At 32.9% G+C, this 19,551-nt stretch overlaps 1 protein-coding gene across 11 annotated transcripts in view; it reads right to left on the bottom strand.

Moving 5' to 3' along the window:
• Dmd (dystrophin, muscular dystrophy) overlaps positions 1 to 19,551 on the bottom strand; it is a 2,390,387-nt gene that overhangs the window by 883,570 nt on the left and 1,487,266 nt on the right. For all 11 annotated transcript variants that reach the window (XM_006527768.3, XM_017318379.2, XM_017318378.1 and 8 more), the window contains 2 exons: positions 11,541 to 11,682; positions 8,855 to 9,004 (listed from right to left, as the gene is read on the bottom strand). In XM_006527768.3, the coding sequence (XP_006527831.1) occupies positions 8,855 to 9,004; positions 11,541 to 11,682 (292 nt within the window). The remainder of the gene's footprint in view (positions 1 to 8,854; positions 9,005 to 11,540; positions 11,683 to 19,551) is intronic.

Below are 19,551 nucleotides of genomic sequence, written 5' to 3'. Positions count from 1 at the left end.
CCCCTGGGAGTTTTGTAAGTAGCTATGATCATCATGATTTGTCAGAGCAACAGAAAATTTACTAATACAAATAATATTTGAAAGACTATTCAATGGAAAAAGAAAAGGAAAGATATAGATGTTAAAATACATCAAATATATTAGATACTTCTATGAAAATGTGCTCATGTAATGTACAATTTCCACAGTGACTCAGAAGAAACTCTGATCCTTCACTCAAACTAGAAGTTATTTAGTTGCATCACATTTGATTTTAAGTATAAATGATTGGAGATGTTAATGACAGTATCTTCCCTTGTTATTTTAGTACTTAAAATAGTTTTCATCCACTCACGGTGTAATATTTTAACCATAAAGTGTTTTATATTATTTCCTCTATTTTATGGATAGCTATTATTGATTTCCAATAATTGGGGAGCTACCTAACAAAAGAAACTTATTTTTTTCTCCTTTCATCAGCATCTCAACAGTTTTAGGAGGAAGCAACATATCACCCATAAAAAATAACAAGAAAGTGATTTAAAATTAATTACTACATTTGACAAGGATGTGAAAAGGCAGAAAAATATAGCAAAAACGATTTACATGATAGTCACTTAAACTGTAATTGAAATGCAGAAATTTCACTCTTTTATCAAAGCATAAATAAGTCCAAGCATTACTATCTGATTCAAAATATTGATATTCTTCACACTAGAAAAAGAATATGTTAACTTTATAAGAATTGTCTTTTTAGACTTTATAGAATATATAGTCATCAATAGGTTGCCTACATATTGCAACTATCAAGCCAAATGAAGTTTCTTGAAATATCCTTGTAGTGACTTTGGTATCTGGTTCACCAGTTTTCCTTCACACTTGATCAACCATGCCAAAGACGAATTAAGTCTTTCCAATGTTAACTGAAAATGTTCACCAATCAGAATGGCATCATTCCACTCAAATGCTTTAACTTGCACAGCAAAAGAGGTTGATTTTATTGATCAACAAACAATGAAAGTTTTTGAAGTCTGATAATTAGTTTTAATGTCAGCAAGCAGATTCAAAGGCAGCGCAGCAAAATTTCTCAATCGGGCTCCGATCAGCCCCTTCAGAAGCTCCACAGTACACTTGCCTTGAACTATATAAGGTGGATAAATGAGGGCAATGGTGCTTCTGGCATTCAGCTTACTCACAGATAATCCAGCTCATCCTTCTCAGCTGACACAAGACAGAAATAACATCAAAGGGTGATAAACTCTTTCCTGCAAACCAGGGGTTCCATGGTTCATTGGCCACAGGCCCAATCTATCAATCCATTTTCTACACAATAAAAGGTAAGAATTCCATCACAGATCTGTTATAAGCCCAGGCAGGTGGTCTATGACAAAAATGAAATACATCAGCTGGTCAGTGTTCACTATCCCTTTTTCTCCAGTTTGAAGTACCAGGGGTCAGCTAACATGCATATAGCAGTCAGAATTTAGTATTAAATCCTTTTTGGTACATAAATAAACTTACGTATCTTGATGTAAAAGTATAAAGAATTCACTGAAATATTCATTTTTGATATGATTCTGACCTTTCTTAAAAATAGCTCTGGTATTATAGTTCCACATTACATATTAGCTTTGCAGGTGATATAATGAAACTAGGATAAAATTTACAATCTATATCCTTAAATATGCCCTTTAATCTTCTTTCCTTATTCACGCTGTTTAAGTAGTCAGTATATGAAAACCTTCATTCAATTCAATATTATTGAATTATTAAGCAGTAAGGAAGCACCTTCTAGTTTTAGGGTGTGTGTCATATAATCTAGTCAGAAAAGATCCTGCAGAAACAAAATATGAAAATCATTGTGTGTTGGAAAAATCCTTTTCTATTGTAATCTTTTTCCACCATCTCAAATTGACTGCCATAGGCCAAATGTGTTTGTGCTAATAATGGACTTTTAAAATGTTATACTGAAAGTCAAGAATTATGAAAATTTCCTCCTCAATTTTTTTACCATAATACTTTCCTCATTTAAATTCAATGTGAAGAGAAAAGCATGTTAGCCAAGAATAATCAAATCTGTTTTTACTGGAAATAAGCTTACCTTTTAAATAAAGTATCAGGCATAGGAAAGTTGAAGAATATATTTTCATGTTGGATGCAGTCTTAGCATTCACACAGTGGCAAAAGAAAATGTTTTTTATGTAAAGAAATTCTAACACAAATTTCAGTGTTATACAATATGTACTGAGCTTTTTATGTCTAATTTTAAAACAGCATTGTCTTGAACCAATTATATTAGCTGGAATTCATTAGTAAATAATATCTGGCACCAAGGTAACTTTGAAAAAATCATTCAACATCAATAATGTAGGGAAGAGATAGATAACAAGGCCTGGATTCCTGAGTTAGAACCATTCTAATGAATCAATTATAAAGATATTAAAGTGTCAAAGGTAAAATAAGATAGGTTCATAGATAAAAAGTGAAAATGTTGGTGGATAAATACAATATTGCCGGCTTAGGCTCATTAAAAGTGAACAGAAAAGCTCAATATTTTCCAGTTCCTTTCATCTGACATGCTGGTTGCTAATTTTTTTATATCAAGTTTATTAGAATGTTTTTTTTTGTTTTGTCTTAGTTTTTTGTTTGTTTGTTTGTTTGTTTGTTTTCTTTTGTTTTGTTTTTCAAGACAGGGTTTCTCTGTATAGCCCTGGCTGTCCTGGAACTCACTTTATAGACCAGGCTGGCCTCAAACTCAGAAATCTGCCTGCCTCTGCCTCCCAAGTAGAATGTCATGCCTATTAGGGACATTTTGTTGTTTAAGTGAGCCAAATACTTGTCACATTCAGCCATTGCATTCCTAATTCGGGTTTCTCTTCAGGAGCCATAGTTACTACTATTTGATGAAGTTCTATCAGCCAGGATGATGGGCTTCATTTTCGAGTTTTAATATTATTAACAACACTTGTAGTTTTAAAATTAAATATATTATTCAATTAAATTGTGCCAGGTTCTCTGCTACTCATTGCACATGTACTGATTCCCCTTTAAGCTGACAGATCTATTTCTATTGGTGTTTGAATTTTGAAGTGAAATAAATGAAGTATGGCTTAGGAATGTTTGAAGCCATATAGATGATAACACATAATGTAATCAGTAATTATTAATGACCACAGAAAATTGCTTTTTCATCAACCTTGTTCATTTTTTCTTCATAAATTATCTGATCTATATTCTTATTGTTCAAAATCCCAATAGCTTGGAAAATAGAAAGGGATATATTCTTATAAATTTACATTACTTACAGAGTGACTAATTTTGCAATAATAACAATCATATTTCTTGAACAGACCAATCTTGTCAATATCATTGAAATGTCAAGAAGGTAGATAGTACTGCTGGTTGTAATCGCATTAGCAGTGATTATAATTACAGTTACTGTGCACTGTGATGAACCCATATATAAGAGCCTGATATTTAGAGGGTGATCTTCTATATATCCTTTATTATTAAAAGTGGGTAATCGCAAGAAGGAAAAAGGGACTATTAAAAATTGAATTGGGAGAACAGGCAAAAGTGAGAACATTAAGGCAATTTGAGATATACTTTAGTCTATCACTTGTGTACATATTAATAGGAGGCAAAGTCAAGGACAAGTATATTATAAACACTAAATTAACACTCCATTCACCCAACTTTCAGCTTCAACCTATTTAGCAACTATAAATTAGAGATATGAATATTTATAATGCCAAGCCCCATAAAATTATGCATGTCCTTTAAATAACACAAGGGTAGGGATTGATAATGATATGCTTAGAACAGCATGAGATACATAGTCACTCATTAGTTAGTTGAATGAATAAATAAATGAACTCATGAAACTTAACTACATAAAGAAACATTCCAGATGATGGATTTCAGAAACCATCAGACTATATGCCCACTGACCAAGTAGGCACCATTTTCTGGTATAATACCATTTCAGCTCATAGGTTTATAAAATAAAGGACTAGGTGGACATTGCAACAAATATGCTTTATTAGGCAATATCATGAGTATATCAGATATGTTTTATCAGGCAATATCATGAGTACATCAGATATCATATGGAGTAACCTAGCCCTTGCTATTACCTATCTTTCAATGAATTATTTCTTTTATCTTATAGTATATATTATAAAGCCCTTTCTTGGCTCCATTGACACTAGTCGGCATGGTAATAGCTCCAGTGAAATGTTTTCTTCTGTAGTTATAAAATTTTTAGTGGGGTAAATACTGAATTATCTCTAATAACTCCATCTATTATTCACCATACTGTGACAGAAAATTGACTGGTGCACTATCCATATTTTAGCAAGAAGTGGAATAGCCAAGCATTTGCTTTATATCATTTTCTACATTTGCTTTCTACATTTGTAGTAATGACTACTAATGACTGACATTATATTGCAAATGTACCTGAAAAGAGACCAATAATTCATTCAACTAACATGAATGAAAAGAACATAGTTAAATTGTTTATTCCTTGGATATTTAGAAATAATATGACTAAAAGTTAATTCAAGATGAACCAAATTTCTGGAAATTTAGAAACAGTTACTGGAGTACTGTATAAAATGTTCTGGTTGAAGAATTGAATTATACATTTGCTTTCATGGTTTATTTTGTGATTTCATTGAAGAGTAATTTCAGCAGTATTACAAAATTACTTCTATGCTAAGCTCGAAGATACATGGTTTTAAACCTAATTTATTTCTGGGTAAAGTAAATCAGATTTTCTAGGAAGATTCACTCAACTGAAATTCACTTTGCAGTACAATTTTTAACTGGGTCTGTAAAATGATTCAGTCTTAGCATGTCACTTTATACTGCCATGGCAGTCAAAAAGTTAAAACGGTAATATAAGTATCTGTGAATGGAAAAATGTGAAACAAAATTTAATTTTATGAAATGCAGTCAGATTTGTTATGATTATTAGAAAATGTAATGTAGTACATGTAAAGGTGCCTAAAATAAAGAGTAGTAAATATAAAACTACGTATATGTTTTCTATATTACACAATAGTAAATGTTTTACAGTAGAGATGCACTAGGATATAATTGTCAAACCCAACATCTGGTTCTCTACAAAGAAGTATTTTATGGCTTATTTCAAGGAAATTAGATCTTTGTCTTCATCATTAAAACAACCACCTAAGAAAATGAAAATTCCTATATTTTCTTTGTTTTAAAAATATTATATACAGGAAAAACAATAGGGTTTACTGTTGGTGAACAACAAAAAGTGGCTAAAGAGTGGTATTATTGTTGGAGACACTGATCTTTCAACTAAAAAGTCACAAAATCTTCCCAGAAACTAGTATCTTAATCTGGAAGCTGTGGAACTTAGCTTCATGAAGTTATTTTTATCTGACTAATCTGAAACCTACAAAGTTAAGAAAGATCCATATATTCACTTTTTTAATTAAAGAAAGGTAAGACATAATATGATTCAAACATAATGTTGGATCCAAATGTGCTGAGCATAATAGGATACCGAAGACAATCCTTACATCACTTTTTTAAAAATTACGTATTTTCATCAATTACATTTCCAATGCTATCCCAAAAGTCCCCCATACCCTCTCCCCCACTCCCCTACCCACCCATTCCCACTTTTTGGCCCTGGCGTTCCCCTGTACTGGGCCATATTAAGTTTGCATGTCCAATGGGCCTCTCTTTCCAGTGATGGCCGACTAGGCCATCTTCTGATACACATCACTTGTAAAAAGAGAAGTGAAAAATGAAGGGAGATATGAAGTGACAGGGATATGAAAAATAGATGTGGAGCGTAGACTAGCATGTCCTATAAACAATATCCAGGTAGAAATGATATCATCCATATATGTATCTTTAGATATGGAAATATTCCAATTCATAAACAAAGGTATGCAAGGAAGAAACAAAGGGCATGCAAGAATTAGATACAGCAAGAAGTTTGTAGGTTGTAGAAGTGATAAATCCTTAAGTTTCACAATCCACAATGCTGCAAGGTTTTGTACCTCATATTTCCTATAATTACAATTTTCTGTTCCTTTTTGTGATATCAAGGTGTACTAGGTATTATTATATAACATTTGGAAAATTTATTCTCCTTTGACTTTTCCTATACTAAAGATTTTCTTTATATGATTATGTAACTATAAAATGTAAATTATCAATATATCACATTAACTGCAACTATCTATGTTTTATATGGACATTTTGAAATTATTAACAAAGAAAACTCAATTTTTTACTGAGAAATCACCCTTCAGAAAAATGTTTTACTATTATCTGTCACATAACTGAAAGGCAATATGATATCTTAAAATAAATGATTTTTTTAATAATAACTACTTTCTTGAATTAGAGTTCTAAATAAGATTTTTTGATTGTATTGTCACAAAAATGATACTTTTTTGAGCTTCTACAGTTTATCAGTCATGGAAATGATCTCTTACAAGCCCTTCAGCATGGTAAATTTTAGATTACAATAAATAACCTGAGGTTTCAATTATTTTCTTCCTCATACCTCTCTATTTGGTTATGTGCTGATGAAACAAGCAAGTTTTAGAGGTAATTGTGCCACTTTGAAAGAAGCCATTTTGTGTTACATGAAAATTAAAGTTCTTGAGAATCTTCTTGGAACATATTTATTCCTAGTTTTCAGGATCACAATTTCCTGTACATTTTGGATGGAAAAAGGTTAATATGTCTGAACTGTACTAATTAACATAGTAGAATTGTTGTCAAAAGTGAAGGAGAAGGCTAAGAACATTTGTAAAGGTTAAAAGCATATCTGGAGGATACATTTAAAGGAGAAGCTTCATTATGTAAGGGAATAGACATACTAGCAGATGCTGATAGAAAAGAGATCAGAATGGGTAGAGCCTGGAAGTAGGCTAAAATTAAGGGTCTGGAGATTTTAAGCGAAAATTTGTTCCCAGTTTAATTTAATACAAAATATAAACAATGGCTTTCTCATTAGTTACAAATGGGAAATATACAAATCCAAACAAAGAAGTATAGAATTTTTTGAAAATTTTAACCTTTTATTTTTCTCTTATTCATTACATGTCAACCACACTATCCCCTCCCTCCACTACTCTCAGTTCCTCCCTTTACCTTCCTTCCATATCCACTCCTCCTCTGTCTCCCCAGACAGAAGAAGAAGAAGAAGAAGAAGAAGAAGAAGAAGAAGAAGAAGAAGAAGAAGAAGAAGAAGAAGAAGAAGAAGAAGAAGAAGAAGACCTTCCAGGGGTTTCCACTAATCATGTCCTAACAAGATAGAATAAGACTGAGCACAAACTCACATGGTAAAATCTTGATTTACCATCTATCCTGCCTGAACGTCATATTCGAGTGGCATATTATTTGTGGGAGCAGCCATCCCATGAATAGACCAACTTATACCCCATGCCCAGAAATGTCCTTAACTTTGACACTGCTTGGATGGATAGGTACCAGAGGCAGGACAGGCAGACACTCAGAATAGAAGCAAACACAACTGGCAAAAAAGTCAATGAAATTATCACTAATAAAATTCTGCTATGCTAATATAGTATGGCCTAGCTCAATGGTCATCAGAGGGGCATCAATGAGGAACCAACTGGGAACAGATCTGGATCTGCTGGACCAACAGCCAAACACTAGAATTCTTATATATGAAACTGAACATGGTAGGAATTGATGAATATCTCAAAATATAGCTCTTTGTACGTAGTGACTCTCCCCACCCCTCTCTCTTTTTCTCTCTCTGTGTGTGTATGTGTGTGTTCCATCAGTAAGATAAACTTCCAACACATCCCTGAACCTCAAAATATGCTAACTGAACTAAATAAGTCACAAGGAGATGCACACTTTATGATTTTACTTACATGTAATCACAGAGCTACACAGTGGATGGAGAGGATACCAGAGGCTAAAGAGAAAACTCTTTAACCTTAGTAAAGTTTTAGTGTGGAGTGAAGAAAAACTGATTATAATGATGGTTTGTAACCAATGCCAAGGATTATGTAATAAAATACCCACCTGTCAAATTTGATGATATAATGTCTTATGGATGATTTTAAATAATAAAACAAAACTATCAAGTTATATATTTTAAATAGATGAATTTTTGACATGTTAATTTTATGTCAGTGAAAAAGGTACAAAACCCAAAAGATTATAAGATTTGTCACTGAGCTATTATTTTACTTGGTGATAGACAGTCAGAATGGAAACAGATGCATACATGAATATTCACTGGACTGATGACAGATTTGTTTTTTTACCAGTTAAGCAGTAGGCAAGTATTTCCATGGAATAACTAAATGCTACTGGGTCAAAATAATTTGGATTAAAATATAAGTTTTGTGTAGTTTGTTTTGAAAATATGCATTAATCTTATAAACACTTTATATTTTATATCAATGTTAGCGTGTATCCTTGGTGGAAAAATCAGGACTTGCAAAGTAAAAGAACTGGAAATTGAGTTCTTTTTGAGTATATTAGGAATGCACTGTTTTAGTATTCAAGTCTATTTTCTTGGCCTAAAATAGTAATTGTACATCACATCACTTCCTGATTAATTACACATCATATTAATTGCTATATTAATGTTCCAAATAATGGAATATTTTTTTCAAAAACCATTGGCTCACACTTTGCCTTTGGTCATTAATGTAAAGTCATCCACCATCACCAATTGCTTTGTGTTTATAGCAAAATATACAGGCAAATCAGATAGTAAGGTTACAAAGCAAAAGAATAATCCACCCTTCTGCTTCCTTCCAAGAAAAAGCTCAGAAAACAAAGCAAATAGAAACAGTTGCAACACTTAGCACATGTGACATGGTTAATATCTAACCTTTATCCACTGGAGATTTGTCTGTTTGAGCTTCTTTTCAAGTTTATCTTGCTCTTCTGGCCTTATGGGAGCACTTACAAGTACTGCTCCTCCTGTTTCATTTAATTGTTTTAGAATTCCCTGGCGCAGGGGCAACTCTTCTGCCAGTAACTGAAACGGACAAATACAACCACATTTAAAATGAATTACAGTGCAACTCCAATTACCTTTGAGTCACCTTTATTGATTAGTCTATCAAAGTGAAGCGACTCAACTGAAGGTCCACTGGCACCTAAAATACCAAATACTTCCACAGAGCACAGAGCTGATGGGCTGAAACAACTGCATCCAAGAAGATAAACCACTACAGATGACTATTATTTGGTTCCCTTGAGAGTGTTTTCAAGTGAAAAATGTTACATGACATATAGAACTCTAAAAGAGTATAACAAGCAGTTATTCTAAAATCATATGCTTTATCAGAAATAGAACATTTGGACTGACTCTATCATACTCTCTGGTATTTTAATATACAATAGCATGCACATGAGTAGATAATCTCTCTCTCTCTCTCTCTCCCTCTCTCTCTCTCTCTCTCTCTCTCTCTCTCCCCTCTCTCCATATATATGTGTGTGTGTGTGTATATATATATATATATATATACACACATATACATATGCATATGTATGTGTGTGTGTGTAACCTCACTTCATCTCAAAATATGGAAATAACAATAGTATGAAGTATAAAGGATAATAATTATTTATCCTATGAAGTAATTATTGTTTCAATTTGTTTAGAAGAAAACTGAAATAGGAGATTTAAATATAAACTACAAGGAAATAAGGCTAATATTCATTAATAGAAGTAGTACTTCAAACTTGGAAGATTCCATCCTGAAATTTAAATTTATGATCTTCCATTTAGAGTCATATTTTTATTACACTTTTTCCAAGATGCACATATCTACCAGTGATCATAACTAAATTTTATTTGGAACTGCAGGATCCAACAGAGAACCTACTAAAATCTAACCTAATATAAAACCTCCTTAGGTGTTCATACAAACTATTTTTCTTAATGTACCATATAGCTAGTATTTACAACAATGCATGAAGACCTTATCTATATTTATAAAAAGTTCAATTGTACATTATTATCTAGGTTGTCCAGGAAGAATAAAAAACCAATACACAATTATTCATAAATGAATGCTGCTAAAATTGTCCACACAATGAACTATCAACTATGCTATGTATGGCGTTCAATAAGCTCAGGAAAGATGGCTTCACAGAACAGAATGGACTTGTTTCTTTCCCAGGGAGTAGTAGTTTACAAATGGCTCACAAGCTTTCAGTACTGAAATGTCAAATACATATTATAATAACTGATATATAGTGTGCTTTTAATATTTGTCTACTGATCTTTTTGTTGTTTTTTTTTTGTTTGTTTGTTTGTTTTTTGTTTTTGATTTTGTTTTTTCAAGAAAGGGTTTCTCTATGTAGCCCTGGCTGTCTTGGAACTCACTCTGCAGACCAGGCTGGCCTCGAACTCAGAAATCCGCCTGCCTCTTCCTCCCAAGTGCTGGGAATAAAGGTGTGCACCACCAACATCTGCCCGGCTTGTCTACTGATCTAAGCAACTCTTTTTCCTTTGTTGTCTCCATCATGATAGGATGTAACTTTTAATGTTTTCTTTGTTTCACAGAAGTAAGGAGTCCATTTGAACTATAATTTGCCTGAGTAAACCAACTGAATCATTAATAAATTAGCAATTCTACTTTTGTTTTATTTTATAACATTCTACAATGACAGGAAAAGGGACCAGCTACAATGTTTTACATGAGGATTAAAAAAATAGAATTGTAAATAAATTTCATATTTGATGTACAGTACATGATACAAATTAATTTTCATTCTCTTTTCACCTTTACTTTTAAACTTAAAATAGCATAGTTCAGAAAGACTTCCTTTTCTAAAACTAAAATCATAAAAAATAAATTAGCCATATAATTAGGTCACATCAGTGAGCCAGGTGAGGTGCTAGCAGATATGTTTGAGTTCACACAAAAACAAAACTATCTTTTAAATATGCTGTGTGTCTAGTGAACCAGTATGGAATGTGAACCAACGTGAATAGTTCGATGTTCACATGAAGTAAGCTCAAGCTAAATACTACTTTTGGTTAATGTAAAATCTTTAAGTAGTAACTGATACAATATTACTTGACAATGTCTTCAATAATAAATGATATTCTTCATTAGTGAAACTCTCAGTCTCCAGTGATGTAGCATAAAGCAGATTGCAAAGTTCTTCCCACTTATATATAGACTTTTTGATTTCACACTTTGCTCTTCAGTTTTCAAAATGATTTGAAATTATAGACCCTGAAATAACTCTAAAACTAATTAAGTTAAATTTTAAAACAACTGGTAGGCAGTTTGCATGTATAAAGAACATATATGTATCTAAACACACATATATCCATCCATATGTATGTATATGTATATATGCATGTACATATGTATGTGTTATATAAGTATGTTAAATAACAGTCATTTGGTTAAAAAGTAAAGTTGGGAGAAAAAACATATTGTTGAGAACTACAGATAACATAATTGATAGCAAATCAATGATTAAATACATTAAAATAGATTTATATGTGCTTTATACAAATAGGCCCTGAGGATTTTAATAAGGGAAATTACCTTGACTTGTTCAAGTTGTTCTTTTAGCTGCTGCTCATCTCCAAGTGGAGTAATAGCAATGTTATCTGCTTCTTCCAGCCACAAAACAAATTCATTTAAATCTCTTTGAAATTCTGACAAGACATTCTTTTGTTCTTCAATCCTGTATTAAGAATAACAAAATTCTTGTAAATGATACACCTCTCAGGGATTTAGGGGGATGCCAGAGTGGTGAGGCAGGAGGTGGTGGGTGGGTGGGGGGAGCACCCTCGTATAGGCAAAGGAGAAGGGGGAGGGGTCAGATGTAAGAGGGGGCTTGTGAAGAGGTAAGTGAGAAGTGGGATATTATTTGAGATGCAAATGAATGGAATGATTATTATTAATAATAAAACAGTAAACCAAACCAACCAACTGACCAAACAAAGCAACAACAATTATGTTTTTAAAAAGCAAGCTACTTAAGAGAAGGCCATAATATATGATTTATCTTTGTTTCATCCGCTTTGAACAGTTGTTTTAAAACTTCAAAAGCTACAAAAATAGGTCAAGAAAACACTATTTTAAGAATTGTAGTACCGTGTTATTACATTCAGGAAGACTTCACTACCTAGGCAATAGTGGCACTTAGCCTTTGAAAACTCTTGGTTGGGAGGGGCTATCCTAATACTAAGATACTTAGCAGCACTTCTGGGCACTATGCATAAGATTCCCAGCTGTGACAAGCAAAAATATCTTGAGGCCTAATATTTCCTCCTTCTGGAAAACTACTGTAGTAATAGAAATACAAATGTGAAGCTGTGTGGTTTAAAGGAGGACAAATTAGAGACTATCTAATGGTAAATTAAATGACAAATGTAAAAGCAAGGGTATAAGCAGCATGCAGATGTTTCCAAACTATAACACAATTCTTCTAACTGAAGAGACAAACATTACAAAAACTGACATACAAGGTGTACTATCCTGGTGGATGTTTTTAATTATATGAATGCATATATTGTATACATTTTAATTAGGCATAAATTCACTTTTACATATTAGATTGGAAGACTTATGGGTAGTCAGAATGGTTCATATTTAAAATGACTTATTTTTGCTTTTGTCATCTTTTGGGAGCTCTAATAGAAGCCTTTAACTGAAGTATAATGTACATATGAGAAAGTACATATATAATTTTATATATAGCTCAATGAAAATACATGTTTAGATTCATCATATAGAGAAATGATTATAAGAAATACCTTGCTTCCCTCTCACTAACATGTATCCATTAACCTTTCACTGTGATATTCTGTAATGTAAGCATTATGCAAAAGTAGTAATATTATATGTCATCCTTTATGTCTTGCTTTTTGACTAAAATTTGTGTTTATAATTCTACATGCTTTGTTCTCATGTACTTATTCTCTTAATAGTATTCCATATTATTCCATAAGAGTACAATGTTAATTTGGGTTGTTTCTATACTTTTTTTCCCTATACATTTTATTTGTATATTTATATTTATTTATTTATTTATTTATTTAGGTTTTTTCCAGACAGAGTTTCTCTGTATAGCCCAGGTTATCCTGGAGCTCACTTTGTGGACCAGGCTGGCCTCGAACTCAGAAAATCCTCCTGTGCTGAGATTAAAGGCATGTGCCACCACCGTCCAGCTCTATATTTTTTAAATGTGGTTAAAAATTAATATTTTTTAGCCACAGGACAGCTTGATAGGAATTTGATATAGCTGTCTCTTGAGAGGCTCTGTCAGAGCCTGACAAATACAGAGGTGGATGCTCACAGCCAACCATTGGACTGAGCACGGGGTCCCCAATGGAGGAATTAAACAAATAACTGAAGTAGCTGAAAGCATTTGCAGCCCCATAGGAAGAACAACAATATCAAACAACTAGGTCCCCAGAGCTCCCAGGGACTAAACCACCAACCAAAGAGTACACATGGAGGGTCCCATGTCTCCAGCTGCATATGTAGCAGAGGATGACCTTGTGGGCATCAATGGGAGGAGAGGCCTGGGAAGGTTTGATGTCCCAGTGTAGGGGAATGCCAGGGTGGAAAGGCAGGAGTGGGTAGGTAGGTGGGGGAGCACCCTCATAGAAGCAGGGGGAGAGGCATAGGATAGGGGGTTTCTCAGGGGTGGGGGGGGGACCAGGAAAGGGGATACTATTTGAAATGAAATAAAGAAAATATTCATTATAAAAGAATTTATATTTTACATCAAGTTAAATAATTATTGATAATTTAATGTCTTAAGAAAATGTATTGCTAGAAATAATTAAATGATATACCTCTTGTTGAGAATCTTCCACCCAATGAGAAGAAGTATCAATGTTATCAAGTGGTCTCTCTTTTTCACAGTTTTGTTTAGTAGAATTTTGAACTATATATGTGGATTGTCCAGTTTTATTTTATTAAATAATATTTATTTATAAAGAATGTTGATCACTGCTCTTCTTACTCACAATTACATTTTCATTGATTTCACTTTTCTCTTATCAATTTTTTAATTAAAAATATTAAATCATCTTTTTAATTGTAAATTTTACGTAGATATCTAATTCTTACAGAATTCTGCACTTGATTTCTGTAAAAGACATTTGTTGAGTTAGAAATTAACTTTTGAATGCTGGAAGAGTATTTTGTAACCATGCCTCAGTTTATAGGAAAGAAGCTATGGCAAGAAGAAATAGAATTTTCATCTGAATTTTTTACATTTCTCTTTTACTTTCCAAAGTCTAGACAAAGGGACTGCAAATCAGCAACCCTTAGGGCAAACTTGGCCTATTATTTGATTTTATGCAGTTCTGAATATATACTTTATTTTCACCATTCTTGATAACCTTTTGGTCTCTTTTCTGTGTTCTTCAAATACACTAGGTAGAATTGCACTTCTGTCTTGGAATTTCTTTTCTTAAATTTCAAATGTGGGTGCTTGTCACCTTAGGTAGTTTTACATAATAATCCGACTGTGTGTTGTCCTTGTTTTTGGCTTTCTTTTTAGTCCCTAAAATTGACATATTTCTTCCTTTTGTTTCTTTGATGTACTCTCTGTCTCACATATGAAATTGTGCTCCCTGAGTGAAGGCCTTATGTGTGGTTAGTTGCTTCTATAATATTTGCATTCTGACAATATCTGGGATAGAACATATGCATAGTAAATATATGGTGAGTTGAAAAACGAATGTGTCTATGATTATTTTCAATTTTCTTTGCCTTCCTATCCTAAAAGAACCTTTCCTATATTTTAAAATATGGATTGTAAAATGTGGTGTAATTTTTTCCCCATTCTGTGCTATTGTGTTTTATTTAAAGACTCTTAATCTAGATGGTGCTCAGGAACATCATTCTGGGTATGAACAAAATGGTGGTGGTCATCCAGTCAGGGAAAGGGGAATCCAAGATACAATTTGCAAAACACATGAAACTCGAGAAGAGGGAAGACCAAAGTGGACACTTCGCCCCTTCTTAGAATTGGGAACAAAACGCCCATGGAAGGAGTTACAAAGTTTGGAGCTGAGACGGAAGGAAAGACCATCTAGAGACTGTTCCACCCAGGGATCCATCCCATATACAACCATCAAACCCAGACACTATTTCATATGCCAGAAAGATTTTGCTGACGGGACCCTGACATAGCTCTCTCTTGTGAGGCTATGCCAGTGCCTAGCAAATACAGAAGTGGATGCTCACAGTCAACTATTGGATGGAACACAGAGCCCCTAATGAAGAAGCTAGAGAAAGTACCCAAGGAACTGAAGGGGTCTGCAACTCTATAGGAGGAACAACAATATAAACTAACCAGTACCCCCAGAGCTGTCTCTAGTTGCATATGTAGCAGAAGATGGCCTAGTGGGCCATCAATGGGGTTTTAAAAACCAAGACAACTTCATTTCTCTGACATATTTTTGTCATATGTCTATATCATACACATGTACACAAACACACACACACACATATGAGTAAAATATAAATTAAAAGACTGACTTATTACTAAAACATTCTCCAGTTTTTAGTCTAGGTGGCCTGTATCAGTTTTTGTTTCAAGGCGATGGGGACAATTTAAATTTCTAGTAGTAGGAATACTGCTACCATTGCTTCCATAAATCATACAGGAAAATGAATTATCTCAGCTGCCAGGACTTTGTTTTAGAACATGGGATAGCATTGTTTACTTTCAGAATCTGGTAAAAATAAGCCCAAATCAAGAAGAAAATTTCAAAAGCTTCTGTTAACTCTCAAATTATATAATAGCATGTTTTTACTCTTAAATGTACTCAGTTAAGAAAACAAATGTACTTAATCATTGCAATTAAGATTTATATAGTTAATTCCAATTAAATCTATAAACATTATTTACCTATTTCCTTATTTTAATATTTTACTGTGAGTAGGCCTGGGTTTGGCGAGTCATAGAGCATTTGCCTAATGTGTATAGGACCTTGTGTTCAATCTCCAGAAGCCAAACACAAAGCAATTATAAATAATTGCCTTATGTTATTGGTTATTCTGAAAAAAATATTTCTTAAGAACCAGAGTAATAAAGTATAAGTGGATATGACATATTTTACCTTTCCTTTGTTACTAGGTATTAAGTTTAGTTATAATTATTCATTGTAACAAGCAATCTTACATTTGTTTATTCATCTTGGCCTATATATTAGATAAATTCATTAGAATAAGATATAGCTAAAATAATGAATTTGAATATTCATTGTTGAATTATTTTTTGTAATACTGCAATTGGAGTTACTCATGAACTGCCATCATATGGTAGAAAGTGCTATCCTCCCCACACTTTCTCAGGTTTTAAATATTTCTACTTAGTAGGAAAATTGTCATAGTATATAGTCTCCATTAATAAAAATATTAAATGAATTTTTGATAATGAAATGTTATTAATATAAAATCCCTGTAGGTTTTTTATGTTAATTTTGTACTGTGCAATATTTTTATTTTTGTTCAATTATTTGTTTATATAAGCTTTTCACACTGTTCATAAATATATTTATACAGAATACATTTTTGGTTCTCTTTTATCTTTTAGATGTTTTTTTTCTGGTTTTACTTGTTTCTAAAAACAAAAGCCAAGTCATTTCTCTATCCTTTTGCTCACTCTTAGTATTGTTTTTTAATTGTATCCTGTAAGTATATGCTGACTTTTATTCAAAATACCTTATTTTCAACAAAAATTAATGTATTAATCTATCTTAAATTCATTGGAGTTAAGTTTCTTACCATGAAGTGTTTCTAGATATTGACATTATTTCCTCTGCAATATCAGTTCTTTACTGACTTATGAATCTTTCTTTTATAATTTATGTACTACTGAGTTTCTGTTGTTGAATAATAATTTACTGTGGTTGTTTTTGTGGAACAACATTATGAACTAACCAGTACCCCAGAGCTCTTGACTCTAGCTGCATATGTATCAAAATATGACCTAGTCAGCCATCACTGGAAAGAGAGGCCCATTGGTCAGGCAAACTTTATATGCCCCAGTACAGGGGAACACCAGGGCCAAAATATGGGAATGGGTGGGTAGGGGAGTGGGGGGAGGGGGGAGGTAGGGGACTTTTGGGATAGCATTGGAAATGTAATTGAAGAAAATACGTAATAAAATAATATATAAATAAAAAAATATCATGGAATACATCTAATGCATTTAACTTCTGGTGAGTTATCCTCCTCTGATTCCTTAGCTCTTCCAAGTTAAGTAATATCCTATTTGCTTAAATCATAAAATAAATCTAAGTGAAGATGAGTGTGGTTGTATTAAATCAATAAATTAATTTGTGAAAATTACCATCTTTCAAATGTAATTCTGCTGTATTTTCTGACTATAAATTGGCCTTGAAAATATTCAGAGTTCATCCATGTACTAAAAATAATTGAGTATTATAATTAACATTAAGTATTAGTTTGAAAGCAGTAACTTACAGAAGATTTTATAGACTTTAACTGTATACTAATTAATAAAACACTTGAGGAACCTCTGGATAGAAGAAGCCATCTATTAAGAAGTAAAAGCTATGGTAAGAGCTTTGTTACTATCTCATTACACATCAAAGAATTCTTTCTCTCGTGATTTAATTCTTAAAAAGGATGGAACCTTGTTAAATATGAAAGTACTTGATAGTCCTTTATTATCTTGATTTTTATATAAATGTATATATATATAGGTAGTACAAAAATTCTACGTGGACCTTTTTATAATCTGCTGCTCCAAATGCATGAGTTTTCTGAAATTTCAAAAAGTATCAACATAAGGGTTGAAATGCTGAGATCTGGGTTTATGTATTCAGATTACTGGAGAAAAGCAAAGGAATACAGTTTTCATTTGCAGACTTTTCTCTTGACAGAACATTTTAAACGTATTTTATGTTGGCATTCATCAGATAAAGTGTTCTTTCTTTGTTTGCCTACTTTCTTAATGCTTATGGTAGGATTTATTCAGGCATGTGGTACTAATAATAAAGAATGGGATATTTAACATTTCCCATCTGCAATTAAATATGAAATATTTTACTTTTAAAGTCATTTTATACATTTATCTTTTTTTTTTAATCTACAAGAATGGCTTCCATTTGAAATGTGGTTCTGTTACCATTTACATTTCAAACATTGGTGAAAAATTGAGGAAAGTATGTATCATGATAAGGGAGATTTGAATACTTAGAAAAGAACAGTTATCAATGTAATTTAATGTAAGTTAAATGTCTAGCAAACACAGAAGTGGATGCTCACAGTCAGCTATTGAATGGGCCACAGGGCCCCCAATGGAGGAACTAGAGAAAGCACCCAAGGAACTAAAGGGAACTGCAATACTATAGGTGGAACAACAATATGAACTAAGCAGTACCCCGGAGCTCTTGTCTCTAGCTGCATATGTATCAAAAGATGGCCTAGTCGGCCATCACTGCAAAGAGAGGCCCATTGGACTTGCCAACTTTATATGCCCCAGTACAGGGGAATGCCAGGGCCAAAAAGGGGGAGTGGGTGGGTAGGGGAGTGGGGGTGGGTGGGTATGGGGGACTTTTGGTATAGCATTGGAAATGTAAATGAGCTAAATACCTAATAAAAATGGGAACAAAATTAAAATGTCAATACAGTTTATCCCTAGTTTTCCTTTTATTCCAGGTTCATCTGTTTGCTATTCTGTCATTTGACTTCTACAAGTCACTAAAATAATTATAGGTTGAAATTAAGACTATCCAATATCTTGTCATTTGAGAATCTTTAGACGAATTAAAAAATATTGTGACAAAAGAAATAACTTGGACAGGTCAGCCTCCCTATTGGTAAATGTAGGAACCAAAATTACACATACCACTGAACTGGCTTGTAGTTGGGTCCTCAAGTTGTGTATCTGCATGTGAATAACATATGAGGGTCTTCAAGGGTATCTATATAATCCACATTATTAAATGGTTAACATATTTTATGAATGTTTGGAAATGAATTAAGTTTGACTGGAGTTGGTCTGAAAGCTAAATAAAAAGCAAATTGTTCCATGTTTTTAGCTAATTGAGGGCATTTGGATGAATTAACTCCCACAAGGCTTTAGTTTCTTTGGCTTAATATTTGGACAAATGGTAGGCACCTCACAGTGTATTTATAAGTCTTTGTGTGCTCTCAGAAACCCCAAATGTTCACCTAATGCTTCATTAGCAGCTTTCAAAATATGGTTGATAAAAATTATTATGGATCAAATTGAAAAGGAAGAATATGATTAATGCACATTTTAAAACTAACTCAATTTTGCCAAACTGTGCATGATTATATGCAAAAAATTATAACACCTGTAAGAGCATGCAAGGGAACTATTGAATTCAGATTTTTTTATGTACCATCTGACAGCTTTAATTCAGTTTTCTGACAAACTGCTTTGACATTTTTTTCCTGGGAAAATTCAATTCAAGTTTAATGCTAATCTGAGTACGTGTGCAATCAGCTGAGAATCAGTCTAGGTGAACCATATCAATGAATAAAGTGCAGCAAATATTTCTGAAGGTTTGCTAGTGTCTGATACAATATA

This window comes from Mus musculus, chromosome X (assembly GCF_000001635.26).
Source record: "Mus musculus strain C57BL/6J chromosome X, GRCm38.p6 C57BL/6J".
Lineage (NCBI taxonomy): Eukaryota > Metazoa > Chordata > Mammalia > Rodentia > Muridae > Mus > Mus musculus.
This window is presented reverse-complemented; position numbering and strand designations above follow the sequence as displayed.